A 14273-nucleotide genomic window follows, 5' to 3' on the forward strand; every position below is an offset into this window, starting at 1 on the left:
TTTATCTTCCATACATGATAGTGTTCAGTCCTCATTGTCCATGCAAGATAATGTACATTCCCCTTCTTCTCTAAATGATACAAGCTCTACTTCTCAAGATAGTAATTCACTTAAATCATTACATGAAGATATTCATTCTTCTTCATCATTTGATAAGGATATTCATGAGAATAACTACTCCCCAACTCAACTCACTGAAGCTCCCTTCCTCCATGATGAGACGTATTGTCCAGCAGAATTTAATAATGTCCACTCATCTGTTACTCGAGATATTTGTTCCCCACAACATGACAGTCATTCCCAGTCTGTTAACAAAGAGATTCAATCACCATCTGAAAATGAAGAGAATTGCCTTTATAAACATGAAGTTCATTTTTCACAAGTGCATGAAGATACTTCCTCACCAGTGCATGAAGAAGTTACTGCCTTGCCTGTACATGAAGTTCCTTCCTCACCAGTTTGCAAAGAAGCTGCTTTCTCACTGGTAGTCGAAGAGCTTACTTCCTCACCAAGAAATACAGGTTTCCAGTCCCCATCTCTGCAGGAAGAGCTCCAGTCCCCATCTCTACAGGGAGAGCTCCAGTCCCCATCTCTACAGGAAGAGCTCCAGTCTCCATCTCTACAGGGAGAGCTCCAGTCCCCATCTCTACAGGAAGAGCTCCAGTCCCCGTCTCTGCAGGAAGAGCTCCAGTCCTCATCTCTGCAGGAAGAGCTCCAGTCCCCATCTCTACACGAAGAGCTCCAGTCCCCATCTCTACATGAAGAGCTCCAGTCCCCATCTCTACACGAAGAGTTCCAGTTCCCATCTCTACAGGAAGATCTCCAGTCCCCATCTGTACAAGAAGAGCTCCAGTCCCCATCTCTGCAGGAAGAGCTCCAGTCCCCATCTCTGCAGGAAGAGCTCCAGTCCCCATCTCTGCAGGAAGAGCTCCAGTCCCCATCTCTGCAGGAAGAGCTCCAGTCCCCATCTCTGCAGGAAGAGCTCCAGTCCCCATCTCTACAGGAAGAGCTCCAGTCCCCATCTCTACAGGAAGAGCTCCAGTCCTCATCTCTGCAGGAAGAGCTCCAGTCCTCATCTCTGCAGGAAGAGCTCCAGTCATCATCTTTACAGGAAGAGCTCCAGTCCTCATCTCTGCAGGAAGGGCTCCAGTCCCCATCTCTACATGAAGAGCTCCAGTCCCCATCTCTACATGAAGAGCTCCAGTCCCCATCTCTGCAGGAAGAGCTCCAGTCCCCAGCTCTACAGGAAGGGCTCCAGTCCCCAGCTCTACAGGAAGGGCTCCAGTCCCCATCTCTACAGGAAGAGCTCCAGTCCACATCTCTACAGGGAGATCTCCAGTCCCCATCTCTACAAGAAGAGCTCCAGTCCCCATCTTTGCAGGAAGAGCTCCAGTCCCCAGCTCTACATGAAGGGCTCCAGTCCACATCTCTGCAGGGAGATCTCCAGTCCCCATCTCTACAAGAAGAGCTCCAGTCCCCAGCTCTACAGGAAGAGCTCCAGTCCCTATCTCTACAGGAAGAGCTCCAGTTCCCATCTCTACAGGAAGAGCTCCAGTCCACATCTCTGCAGGGAGATCTCCAGTCCCCAGATCTACAGGAAGAGCTCCAGTCCCCAGCTCTACAGGAAGAGCTCCAGTTCCCATCTCTACAGGAAGAGCTCCAGTTCCCATCTCTACAGGAAGAGCTCCAGTCCCCATCTCTACAGGAAGAGCTCCAGTCCTCAGCTCTACAAGAAGAGCTCCAGTCCCCATCTCTACAGGAAGAGCTCCAGTCCCCATCTGTACAGGAAGAGCTCCAGTCCCCATCTGTACAGGAAGAGCTCCAGTCCCCATCTCTGCAGGAAGAGCTCCAGTCCCCATCTCGGCAGGAAGAGCTCCAGTCCCCATCTCGGCAGGAAGAGCTCCAGTCCCCATCTCGGCAGGAAGAGCTCCAGTCCCCATCTCTACAGGAAGAGCTCCAGTCCCCATCTCTACAAGAAGAGCTCCAGTCCCCATCTCTACAGGAAGAGCTCCAGTCCCCATCTCTGCAGGAAGAGCTCCAGTCCCCATCTCTGCAGGAAGAGCTCCAGTTCCCATCTCTACAGGAAGAGCTCCAGTCCCCATCTCTACAGGAAGAGCTCCAGTCCCCAGCTCTACAAGAAGAGCTCCAGTTCCCATCTCTGCAGGAAGAGCTCCAGTCCCCATCTCTGCAGGAAGAGCTCCAGTCCCCATCTCTGCAGGAAGAGCTCCAGTCCCCATCTCTGCAGGAAGAGCTCCAGTCCCCATCTCTGCAGGAAGAGCTCCAGTTCCCATCTCTACAGGAAGAGCTCCAGTCCCCAGCTCTACAAGAAGAGCTCCAGTTCCCATCTCTACAGGAAGAGCTCCAGTCCCCATCTCTGCAGGAAGAGCTCCAGTCCCCATCTCTGCAGGAAGAGTTCCAGTCCCCATCTCTGCAGGAAGAGCTCCAGTCCCCATCTCTGCAGGAAGAGCTCCAGTCCCCATCTCTACAGGAAGAACTCCAGTCCCCATCTCTACAGGAAGAGCTCCATTCCTCATCTCTACAGGAAGAGCTCCAGTCCCCATCTCTACAGGAAGAGCTCCAGTCCCCATCTCTACAGGAAGAGCTCCATTCCCCATCTCTGCAGGAAGAGCTCCAGTCACCATTTCTACAGGAAGAGCTCCAGTCCCCATCTCTACAGGAAGAGCTCCAGTCTCCATCTCTGCAGGAAGAGCTCCAGTCCCCATCTCGACAGGAAGAGCTCCAGTCCCCATCTCTACAGGAAGAGCTCCAGTCCCCATCTCTACAGGAAGAGCTCCAGTCCCCATCTCTACAGGAAGAGCTCCAGTCCCCATCTCTACAGGAAGAGCTCCAGTCCCCATCTCTACAGGAAGAGCTCCAGTCCCCATCTCTACAGGAAGAGCTCCAGTCCCCATCTCTACAGGAAGAGCTCCAGTCCCCATCTCTACAGGAAGAGCTCCAGTCCCCATCTCTACAGGAAGAGCTCCAGTCCCCATCTCTACAGGAAGAGCTACAGTTCCGATCTCTGCACGACGAGCTCCAGTCCCCATCTCTGCACGACGAGCTCCAGTCCCCATCTCTGCACGACGAGCTCCAGTCCCCATCTCTGCACGACGAGCTCCAGTCCCCATCTCTGCAAGATGAGCTCCAGTCCCCATCTCTGGATGATGAGCTCCAGTCCCCATCTCTGCATGAAGAGCTCCAGGCCCCGTTTCTGCAAGATGAGCTCCGGTCCCCGTCTCTGCAAGAAGAGCTCCAGTCCCCATCTCTACATGAGGAGCTCCAGTCCCCATCTCTGCATGATGAGCTCCAGTCCCCATCTCAGCAAGACGAGCTCCAGTCCCCATCTCTGCATGAAGAGCTTCTTTCTCCATCTCTACAGGAAGAGGTCCAGTCCCCATCTCTGCAGGAAGAGCTCCAGTCCCCATCACTACAGGAAGAGCTCCAGTCCCCATCACTACAGGATGACCTCCAGTCCCCCTCTGTACAGGAAGAGCTCCAGTCCCCATCTCTACAGGAAGAGCTCCAGTCCCCATCTCTACAGGAAGAGCTTCAGTCCCCTTCTCTGCAAGAAGAGCTCCAGTCCCCATCTCTACAAGAAGAGCTCCAGCCCCCATCTCTGCAGGAAGAGCTTCAGTCCCCTTCTCTGCAGGAAGAGCTCCAGTCCCCATCTCTGCAGAAAGAGCTCCAGTCCCCATCTCTGCAGGAAGAGCTCCAGTCCCCATCTCTACAGGAAGATCTCCAGTCCCCATCTCTACATGAAGAGCTCCAGTCCCCATCACTGCAGGAAGAGCTCCAGTCCCAGTTGCTACAGGAAGAGCTCCAGTCCCCATCTCCACAGGAAGAGCACCAGTCTCCATATGTGTATGCAGAGCTGCAGTCCCCATCTCTGCCTGACAAGTTCCAGTTACCATCTCTTCAGGAAGGGCTCGAGTCCCCATCTGTACACAATGAACTTCAATCCCCATCTATACACAACATTATAGTACAGGAAGGCAAGAGCCACTCCATTTCAGGATTGCCTGAAGATGCTGATTCATCATCTTGTGGTGATATTCATTCACTATCTCCACAACATGAAAATTTTCCTTCCATATCTTCTCATGTTAACTATCTGTCTGTTGAACATGAAGTGCCCCACTCATCTGATTATATGATCGACACTTCATCTCTAAATGCAGACACCCGTGTACTGTCTATGCACGAGGATGCTCTTTCTCATGTTACAAATGATTCCTTATCTCTGCATGAAGAGGACTATTCCATATCAATACAGGAGAGCATAAATTTACCAGCATCTTCATTGCAGGATGCCTATTCTCCATCTATTCACACAGAGGCTAATAAACCATCGTCGCTACATGAGGATGTTTATTCCCCATCATATTCTGAAAGTACATTCTCTCCATTTTCATATCATCTTAGTAATCATTCGCCACCACTTCATGAGAGTGATTCAATTTTCAATTACCCAGCCTCTGTCCAAGAAAATGATTCTAATGATAATTCACTCTCCTCTATTACTGAGAGAGATTCCATTGACTGTGTATCACCTGATGAGAATATGTATCCCTCCTCTCTGCAAGACAATATTCAGTCCTTTGCATCCTCTCGTGATAACATTCATTCTTCCTCGCCTTTTGAGCCTGTGGACACAGAATCTCATAATACAAATGAAAACATTCCATTCTTAAATATGGATAATGAGAATGAGCTGCATATTGAAGTACAGAATGTTTCCTACCTTACAGAATTTCTCTCGGAAGTCAAACCATCTTATATATCAGAAGATGTGACCAAAAATACTAAACCATATGAGGATAATTTTGTAATAGATGAGTTGTCTGATGAACTAGGACAATCAGAATCTTTGGAAATTAAGGAGGCTGAAAAGGTGAAGTTGGAGTCATATTCTCCTGAAATAAAAACAGAAATGTTAAAATCACCTCTGCCAGATAATAAATTTGAAGAACTTGCAGATCCTGTTACAGCTGTGAAATCTCCAGTCTCTGAATTTAAATTGGTAACTGTTTTGGATGATGAGGGTATTAATGTGTATGTTGAATCGCCTGATAAATGCAGCCTGGAATATACAGATTATAATCTTGCTGAAAGACTACCAGAAAATATAAATTATGATCTTGACCCTCAAAATGAATCTATTTGCACAAAATCAGTAGAACCTACATCAGAGTCGATATTTTCAGAAAACTTTAAACATGATAGTGGGCCAGAAAATAAGGGTTTATCATTTCCCATTTATACCTCAGTTGCTCAACCTATTGCATTTGACAGCAAGATAAAAACTCTTGACTTTACAAACAACCTTGCTATTTCAGGATTTTCATCTGCTAGGAATGCCCCATCATTTGAAAGCTTTGTAACTGAAAATGATTTTAATGGTCAAGAAAAATTTGACTTAATGAGTGAGCCAGAGCCAAAAGGATATAATCCTTTTGAGAGTAATATTGATGATATTACATTAATTTCTCGATCTGACATGTTCCCTAATTCCACAAGTAAATTTCCAGAAGAGTCTTCTGTATCACTGACTCAAACTGGAAGTCCTACATTATCTTCCCTTAGTGTTGATGCCTTTGAGTTTGGAGAGAGTAGTGAGAATGAAGCTTATGATGAAAATAAATCAGAAAGTCTTCATAGTTTTTATGGAAGTGATGCTAGAACTGAAACTTATGAAAATAAGATTAAGTCTAATGAGATGGCTTTCCATAATCCACATTCACAAGCAGTTGAAAATAATAGTTTAGAGAGTCGTTCAGAAGCAATGTTGTTTGTAATTGAACCGGATATGCACCATGGGATACAAGACAGTACTGATTACAGTCAGAGGGATGTAACTGAACTATCTGCATCTGTATTTGAAAGACCTTCCTTAACTGGAAAAGCTATTAGTCATAAAGATGTGCAAAATGTGGTACACGATTTACCTTTAGCTTCTCAGAACATTTTTCAAGACAGCTATCAGGCAAATAACATAAAGTCTACACCATTCGATAATACCTCTCAGTTTCCTGATCCATTCCAACACACTTCTTTTGATAAGAGTAATTCTGAGGGTACTGCTGATTCATTCCTATATGATAGTTCAAAACCACTGACAAATGTTACTGTCTCCAGGATTAAAAGTGACTATTTTGGGATGTCTCCTCCGATTAACATTGACTATCAAACTAAATCTAGTAGCCTTACAGAGGAAAACAGCAGTACTCTTATGAATTGCAACACTTCAGGTGTTAATGGAGGACAAACAAGCAGGAGCAGTAATCCTTTTGATAGTAGTTATGATAATGAAAGCAGTCACATCCCTGAACAAAATGTTTCTGAAAGCAGTGGTTATGGTTTTCCTACTGAGACTATCAGTACCCTTCAATCTATCACCCATCCTTCAATAGATAATTTAAACAGTCCTCGAGCTTTCAATGGCATGAATTCTCAGTCTCCTAATTCTTCAGTTCTGTAAATGAATTGGCTTCTCAAGCACTATAAAAAGTAGAGATTGATTATGCACATTTCAACTTACTCTTCAGGGATATTGGGTTAATTATATTATAAAGGGTTAAATGGTAGCTACCACTTCCCTACATTTCATGTTGCACTTTTCATATTACTAGGTCTGACTGCATGGGTGGTGGTTCTTACAGGTGCGGTTGACTCTATGACAATGTCCATGTTTGGCTCCCTCAATGGCATGAATGGCAAGAGTTCAGGGACACCATCTCCTACCAAGCCTGAAGTGCCCCTTCTGTCTTCTGATCCAGTCAAGGATGTGTGCGCTCCTGAATCAAAGCCTGTCAGTGTTCGTAACATCCCTGGCACTAATCTAAGGTGCCTTGATGATCCTTCATTTATGTTTGACCAGCCCTCTCCACCTACTACCAATTCTCCTAAATCTGGAACATACAAAGTTCTGGAAGCTCCAGTGGAGCCTCAGCAGTCCAAGAGTGGAGGCTATCGTGTATTAGAAGCCCCAGAAGCCCCTTCAGATATTAAGGATCTTCCTGACCAGTCTCCCACTAAACCAGAGGCCCCAATCAAACCATCTCCATACAGGGTACTTGAGGCACCTATTGATACCCCTGCTAGGTCTAAAGGCTCACCATATCGTGTACTTGAGGCACCTGATGCCCCTTACTATCCCCAAACTCAAAGCGTTGGTGAAGTTCAAGAGTCAAAACCCCCATCTCTAGTCTCTCCGGCTTCTGGTAGGACGGTATCTGATGCACTTGATAAAGCTCGCACTCGTTTTGATTCCTTCTGGGGGGGACCAAAAGATAAAGATCCCCCAAGCAAAGTCTAGGTGCCCAAATTCTTTAGCCATATTCTAATTACAATTGAGGTATTCATGAAGATGGATTACTTTTTATCCAAAGTACTATCCTAAGTTATTGGCAGTAGTATCTATTTTGTAATGCATCTTCATGGGTATTTTAAACTTCCAAAGATGAGCTGTTAGGACAATTACTTGCAAATTTTGAAGATACGAGTTACTGCCAACTTTAATGGTCTCACGTTGATTGCGAGACCATAGATAACAGCACATCTGAGGTATAATCAATTGAGAAAACCCACAGGTTGTCAATTCAGCCAGATGTTTAATCGCAATACTCATACTATTTTTGTTAGTTGTCATAGATGCTATTTAACTCTCTCCAGACTTCACTCAAGGCTACGCAGTACTGTATAGTATTTCCTGTGGGTTTTTCTAATACGAAGCACTTGCTAGTAGGCTAAGAATGTGAGATTGTTTATAATATGACCTATAAGGTAAACTTTAGTTTCTATGTTTAGCTTTTATTGAAAATGTGAGAATGAGAGGCAAGCCAGAGTTATGATGTTTGCAGGGAATGCCAAGTCAGACCAGAGATTCACACATCTACATACATGAATGTTGAATACTCTAATGTTATTATTCAGATGACACCTCTCTATTATCCTGATCTATAACATAACTTCTCTTATTACACCCCACATAGTTTAGGAGTGTACCCTTTATCCAGATTTTTTTTTATAATCATAAAAAGCTTGTAACTATAATACACAGCATTTTATTTATACTGAATGAACAAATTGGTTCTGACAGGCATTGTTTCCATTTCATATTTTACATGAAATTTAATTTAAGCATTGCTTCACATTACTTGTGAAGAAATTAAATTATAAAGTTGTTTAATGAGTTGTTTAGATACAAATTTGTAATTTATTAAAATATATATATAAAATAATCTTACTTCAAGCAGTTATAGGTAAATTTCAGATTAATATTTGATAACCCATATTCATTGGTACTGCTCATAAGCTAATTTTAGTTACCATTGGCAAGGAATCTAAGTAAAACTAGGGGATGTTTATCTATCGAGTTAGTGGATCATGAGTTGCAAATATGGAGCAGAGTAATTCTCTGGTAATGGAACTTGCCTTCCTTTGATAAAGTGAATAGCTTTTTACTTGAATAAGAAAACACGTGATCACAAGCAGGAACTTCGGTCAAACTTGGCATTTCATCCCAGCCTTAATTCTTATGCCTATACACAATTCATTAGGAATCTTGAGGTAGTGATCCTTGGGTCTCATTTATAAGGCATCATACAGGGAAACAATGGTGCGATATTTAAGCACGTTATGAATTATTCTTGATTATTCAGTCTGTCATATTTTCCCATTGTGTATTTTTTTTTTTTCAATAACTTACTGTACATCATTTATTTTTCTTAAAATCATACCAAAGAAAAATATTACAGACTATTAGGTGTTAATAAGGTGATACAAGAACTCTTGTTCCCCCCCTCTGAAAACTGCCAATGGTTTGAGCATATAGTTTTGAATGGTAAAGCTGTTTATATTGTTATAATTAGTATAGTGTTGGCTAATCATTGTACTGGGCTGATTGGTTTCTGGCAAAGTTCACCATTACTGTTTGTCCCATGGTGAGGATTATTTAGACAATTTCATTACAGCTTATTTTTGTATTATTTTGAGGTTTCCTCATCTTACATAACATTCCAACAAATGTTAAGAAGTATTGTATAGCTAAGTTATGACATTAAATATTTGATTTCCATAAATATTTTTGTATTGTGCTCTGCTCAGGTCAGCAATATTGACTTTGGGTTAACATCAAACTATAAATACTTTTATTTGAAATTGATAAAAAATATAATTTTAGAGATTTGATGTACCAAAAATTTCAAAATTGCTGATTTATGACATTAGCTGTGATTTTTTTTTTCTTCCTTTTAAGGTGAAAGGGCTGTCAGCTTTTTGGAAATCCCAATGAAGACTAAATTACTCTTCAGACATCACATTTAGTTCTGTCCTTTTCTATAGTTTCAAAAGAGCATCTTCAGTTTCTAAAGTTGAAGAAATGCTTTGTTGAAATAATCACATTACTCATTGATATTTGAGTTTACCCACCAATTTTTTTACAATTCTTAATGATTCAGAAAGTTGCAAGTTAATTAGTCTTCACTAAGGGTCAAAAAATGCTGCTGTAGTTATGACTGTCACCATGGGGCGTCACTACTCTCCATCACAGATGCCGTTAATGCTTCTAGTCAAAATTTCTCGCATAAGTTTACAGGTGTCGGCGTCTGATACTGCTTACCCCCACACTCGTTTATGGTGACATTCTTAGCAGCAAGACATACATTAGTTATTTAGGACAAATTTTCTAACCTGATATGACAGTGGGGAAGTACTTAAATTAAGAGTCCCTGTGGTTATTAAACTGATTGAGGGAATAAATTTATTAATTTGGCAGCTAAATGTTCATCATGTCTTGTAAGAATCCTTTCATAGAAAGTAAAAATGATTCATTCTTAGGTTTCAGATTTAGTGAATGTCATATAAGGTTTGAGAAACTTCAAATCTAAAGGAGTTGAGAGGTGAGCATCATCATGACTGGACCCTCTAAGTTGTGAATCTGATCTTGCTGTATGTACCTATAGCACAGAACTTACATTAAATGTACAGCTTCATTGTTTGTTTTATAACCTTAATGTTAAAAGTAACATCTTCATAAATTGTGTAAAAATAAAATGAATAAACTCTCATTAACTTGAGTTTATATCTTGCATGGTAAACTCAAATTTGTTAGTATCCATTGATTGGCCACAAATATTATAAAATTTAGTTATAAACCCAAAAGGGTCAGTGCTGCTATTGGCTACAGATAAAAAAAATACTTGAAAGGTGTAGATTGAATTTTTATATTTCAACTGCTGTCAGGCACATGCCTGTATATCATTTCAATTTTATTCTAATTTAATGTACTTGGCTGTCCCCCTCTTGTAATATTTTATTGAAATACTATCTTGGATCGTATTTTTCTTAAAATATCATCCATTCTACCTCTTTCCCCATTTCCCTATGAATGACCTAGAATGAAATGTAAAATACTGTCAATGATATGACTGCTTTTCCAAATGGGTGCTTCAGATGAATGTACAGCTTGCAGCCATATTTCACCTCAATACTGGTAGGCGACAGCCAAGGATCAGACCTGTCATACAGTATTCATTCTAACATGCAACCACCTCACAGGTCAAGAAGCAACTGGATCCAACTGTCAGGTATCAGTCATGAACTCACAATGAAGTATAGGTGTATTGAACATCACGGATGTTTGGCTATGCTGAAGACAAAAGTTGCATCAACAACATGAATGAGTTTACTGAGGATAACTTGCCTGCTGAGAAACTGTGCACCCTGGCATGACATAGGCCAAATGCAAACAAGGCTATTATTTCAACGATGAAACATGATCAATAACCAGGGTTTCCCGTGTTAGTGAATCTTTTGGTTGCATAATGCATTTGGGGAGGGGCTCAAGAAACTTCCAGCTGATGTCAGCTCCTCTAGGATGACTACTTTCTCACTTGTGTTCTAAGGAGTACAGGTCAAGGGGTTTCTTAAATACGGTAGGCGAGGGAGATGTAGCTTGGATATCTAGGCACTCTTTAAAATGGAGCAATTATTATAATAAAAAAGAAGCGCTAAACCACAAGGGCTATACAGTGCTGCTGGGCAGGAAGGAAGCGAGGGTATCTGGTGGCAAAAGGGAGATGGACGAGTAATAGGTTACGGAGAACAGCGGGGCAGTGGATGGTGAAAGGGTAGAGGGCAGCAAGAGATTGAGGTAGGAAGGGCTGAGGGGAGTGCGAAAGGTATCATCATCCGAGTTTGTGGAGTAAATCAGTCGTTGTCATAAAGTCAATGAGAGAGTCAGGATTAAAGGAGGGTCCATCAGCAAGAAGGGAAGGTAAAGAGAGTAGTAGAGCGGAGATGACATTGGAGGTAAATTCTGCGTGCTTGTTGATAGAGAGGGCAGTCTAACAGAACGTGGCTAACCGATACTGGAACCTGACACTTCTCAGAGAGAGGAACAGGGCGCCTCTCCATGAGACACCCACGAGTAAGACAAGTGTGGCCAATGCGAAGACGGGAGAGAGTAGTCTCCCAACCTCGACACTGATGACAAGAAGACGGCCAGTTACCTATACTCGGTTTAATAGACTGAAGTTTGTTACCGAGCAGATTAGACCAACATTGTTGCCAACGCGTGTGAAGGTGGGTAGCTATTACAGCAAAATAGTCCGTAAATGGAACACCTCTATATGAAACTCGTAGGTCGTGTACTACTGACCGCACAGCAGTGTCTGCCTGTTCAGTGCTCTGTACGTCAACATGACCAGGGACCCAACAAAAAACAATATCTTCATGCTTGGTAGAGATGCAGCATAGCCAAAGTTGGATACGGAGAATTAGGGGGTGAGGTGCATCAAATTTTCGTATAGCCTGTAGAGCACTAAGGGAGTCTGAGAGAACCACAGATGATGAGACAGGCATAGATGCAATTCGGATAAGTGCTGCAAGAATGGCATACAATTCAGCAGTAAAAATGCTAGCCGAAGATAGTAAATGCCCTCGCGTGACGCTGTCCGGAAACACTGCTGCAAATCCGATGCCGTCAGAAGACTTAGAGCCACCTGTGTACACTGCAATGGCATGAGAATGAGAGTGGAAGTGGTCAAGAAAAAGAGCAGGAAGCTATCATAGGCAGTTGGGCTTTCGAGCAAGGGAGTGAGAAAGAACAGACTCGAACAGCTGGAACTTCCCAGGGGGGTAGGGAAAAGTGAGATGCTACATAAACAGAAAGGTGGTAACTGAAGGGAAGACGAGCGAATGTAGGCGAAGAGAGAAGGGACGGAGCAAACAGGGACAGCGAACAAATAAAGAATGTCTACTAATATCAGTGACCATTCTATAAATGGAAGGATTGCGGAGATCATGAGAGCGTACATAGTAACGAAGGCAATGGGCATCACGGCAATCGGACAAGGATGGAACATTCGCTTCTGTATAGAGGCTCTCAACAGGGGAAGAGCGAAAAGCACCTAATCCTTGGTGATGGATGGGGTTAAGGCTGGAGAGAGTAGCAGGAGAGGCCGCTGAATAGATCTGGTCACCATAATCGAGTTTCGACAAAATGAAGGCTGAATGTAGGTGAAGGAGAGTTCGACGATCAGCTCCCCATCACGGCAATCGGACAAGGATGGAACATTCGCTTCTGTATAGAAGCTCTCAACTGGGGAAGAGCGAAAAGCACCTAATCCTTGGTGATGGATGGGGTTAAGGCTAGAGAGAGTAGCAGGAGAGGCCGCTGAATAGATCTGGTCACCATAATCGAGTTTCGACAAAATGAAGGCTGAATGTAGGTGAAGGAGAGTTCGACGATCAGCTCCCCAGGAAAGATAAGCAAGGGTTTTAAGAAGGTTCAGCCGGCTGTGACAAGTTGCCTTCTGAGAGGTAATGTGAGGTTTCCAGGATAACCTATGGTCAAAGAGAAGGCCTAGAAACCTGACTATCACGTTCAGGGATACGGGAGCCATAGAGGTACAAAGGATGATCGGAGATGACAGAGCGTCTAGTGAAAGTAATTTGAAGAGTTTTGGTACTGGAAAATTTAAACCCATGTGTGGTGGCCCAATTGGAAACACGGTTGACCGCATGCTGGAGAGAAACTGTAATGAGGTGGCAGTCAGCGCCTGCACAAGCAATAGCGAAGTCATCAACAGAGGGATGACCAAATATTGGATGGAAGACTCGAGGCCAGATCATTTATAGCAAGGAGAAAAAAGTGTTATACTCAGAACACATCCCTGGGGAACACCTTCAGCTTGGACAGAGTCTGGGGAGAGCACATTATTAACCCAAACACAGAAATGTCTGTCAGTTAAAAAGTTCTTAAGGAAGGATGGTAGATTGCCTCGGAGGCCTAAGGAGTGGGCTTGGGCCAAAATAATATACCTCCAAGTTGTGTCACATGCCTTCTCAAGGTCAAAAAATATGGCAATAACCGAGTGGTTATTCGCAAAGGCATTACGAACATACGTATCCAAGCGTAGTAAGGGGTCTATGGTAGAACGGCCCTTACGAAAGCCATATTGACTAGTGGAGAGACTGTCGTGTGTCTCTAAATACATTAAACGTCGATTTACCAGACGTTCCATCACTTTGCAAACTGCACTGGTAAGAGCAATGGGACGATAGTGGGAGGCATTATGTCCCTTAGTACCCGGTTTGCGGAAAGGGAAAACAATGGCAGATTTCAACAGCTGGGGAAGAACTCCTTGTGACCAAATAAGATTGAAGAGGTGTAAGAGGACTGCAAGGGCTGACTGATTTATATGTTATAACATCCGAATATGAATGTCGTCAGACCCAGCTGCCGATGATCGGCAAGCTGAGTGTGTTGCCTCCAGTTCCTGAAGTGTAAAAGGCACATTATACTGTTCTTCTCTGAGAGAATAAAAGTCCAAGGGTGCTAACTCTCTGGCAGACTTTGAGGAAAAAAACGAGGGGCATAGATGGAGCCCCCGAGAAATACGGACTAGATGAGTGCCAATTTCAATGGCAATGTCAAGAGGGTTTGCTATATCAACATCGGCAAGCCATAGAACAGGAGCTGGGTCAGGAGAGTATTTACCACTCAATTTTCTCACTTTTTTCCAGACTGCACTCAGAGGAAGCAGAGGTGATGGTGGAAACAACCTCGACAGCAAGTGCGTGTAGCGTCACGAATGAGAAGCTGCGGTTAAAACTGACGTCGAGAAGAGGTGTAGGAGCTCATCAATGGAGGATGAAGAAGGAACCTCACTAAAAGCAATGAGTTGCTTAAAATGGAGCAAGAAAACTAACAGAAGCTCTAGTCTGAGATGAACATTTATTGTCGTCAGTTCCAACAATACACTAATAAA

At 43.3% G+C, this 14273-nt stretch overlaps 2 protein-coding genes across 31 annotated transcripts in view; one reads left to right on the top strand and one right to left on the bottom strand.

Moving 5' to 3' along the window:
• The window catches only part of LOC128686186 (nucleolar protein dao-5), a 1503768-nt gene extending 1493776 nt beyond the window's left edge, over positions 1–9992 (top strand). For all 30 annotated transcript variants that reach the window (XM_053772972.2, XM_053772989.2, XM_053772979.2 and 27 more), the window contains one exon: positions 6660–9992. In XM_053772972.2, coding sequence (XP_053628947.1) covers positions 6660–7315 — 656 coding nt within the window. In that variant the 3' untranslated portion in view covers positions 7316–9992. The remainder of the gene's footprint in view (positions 1–6659) is intronic.
• The window catches only part of LOC128685977 (ankyrin-1), a 111163-nt gene continuing 101319 nt past the window's right edge, over positions 4430–14273 (bottom strand). The window contains exon 11 of the mRNA XM_070083186.1: positions 4430–4643. Coding sequence (XP_069939287.1) covers positions 4518–4643 — 126 coding nt within the window. The 3' untranslated portion in view covers positions 4430–4517. The remainder of the gene's footprint in view (positions 4644–14273) is intronic.

This window comes from Cherax quadricarinatus, chromosome 9 (assembly GCF_038502225.1).
Source record: "Cherax quadricarinatus isolate ZL_2023a chromosome 9, ASM3850222v1, whole genome shotgun sequence".
Lineage (NCBI taxonomy): Eukaryota > Metazoa > Arthropoda > Malacostraca > Decapoda > Parastacidae > Cherax > Cherax quadricarinatus.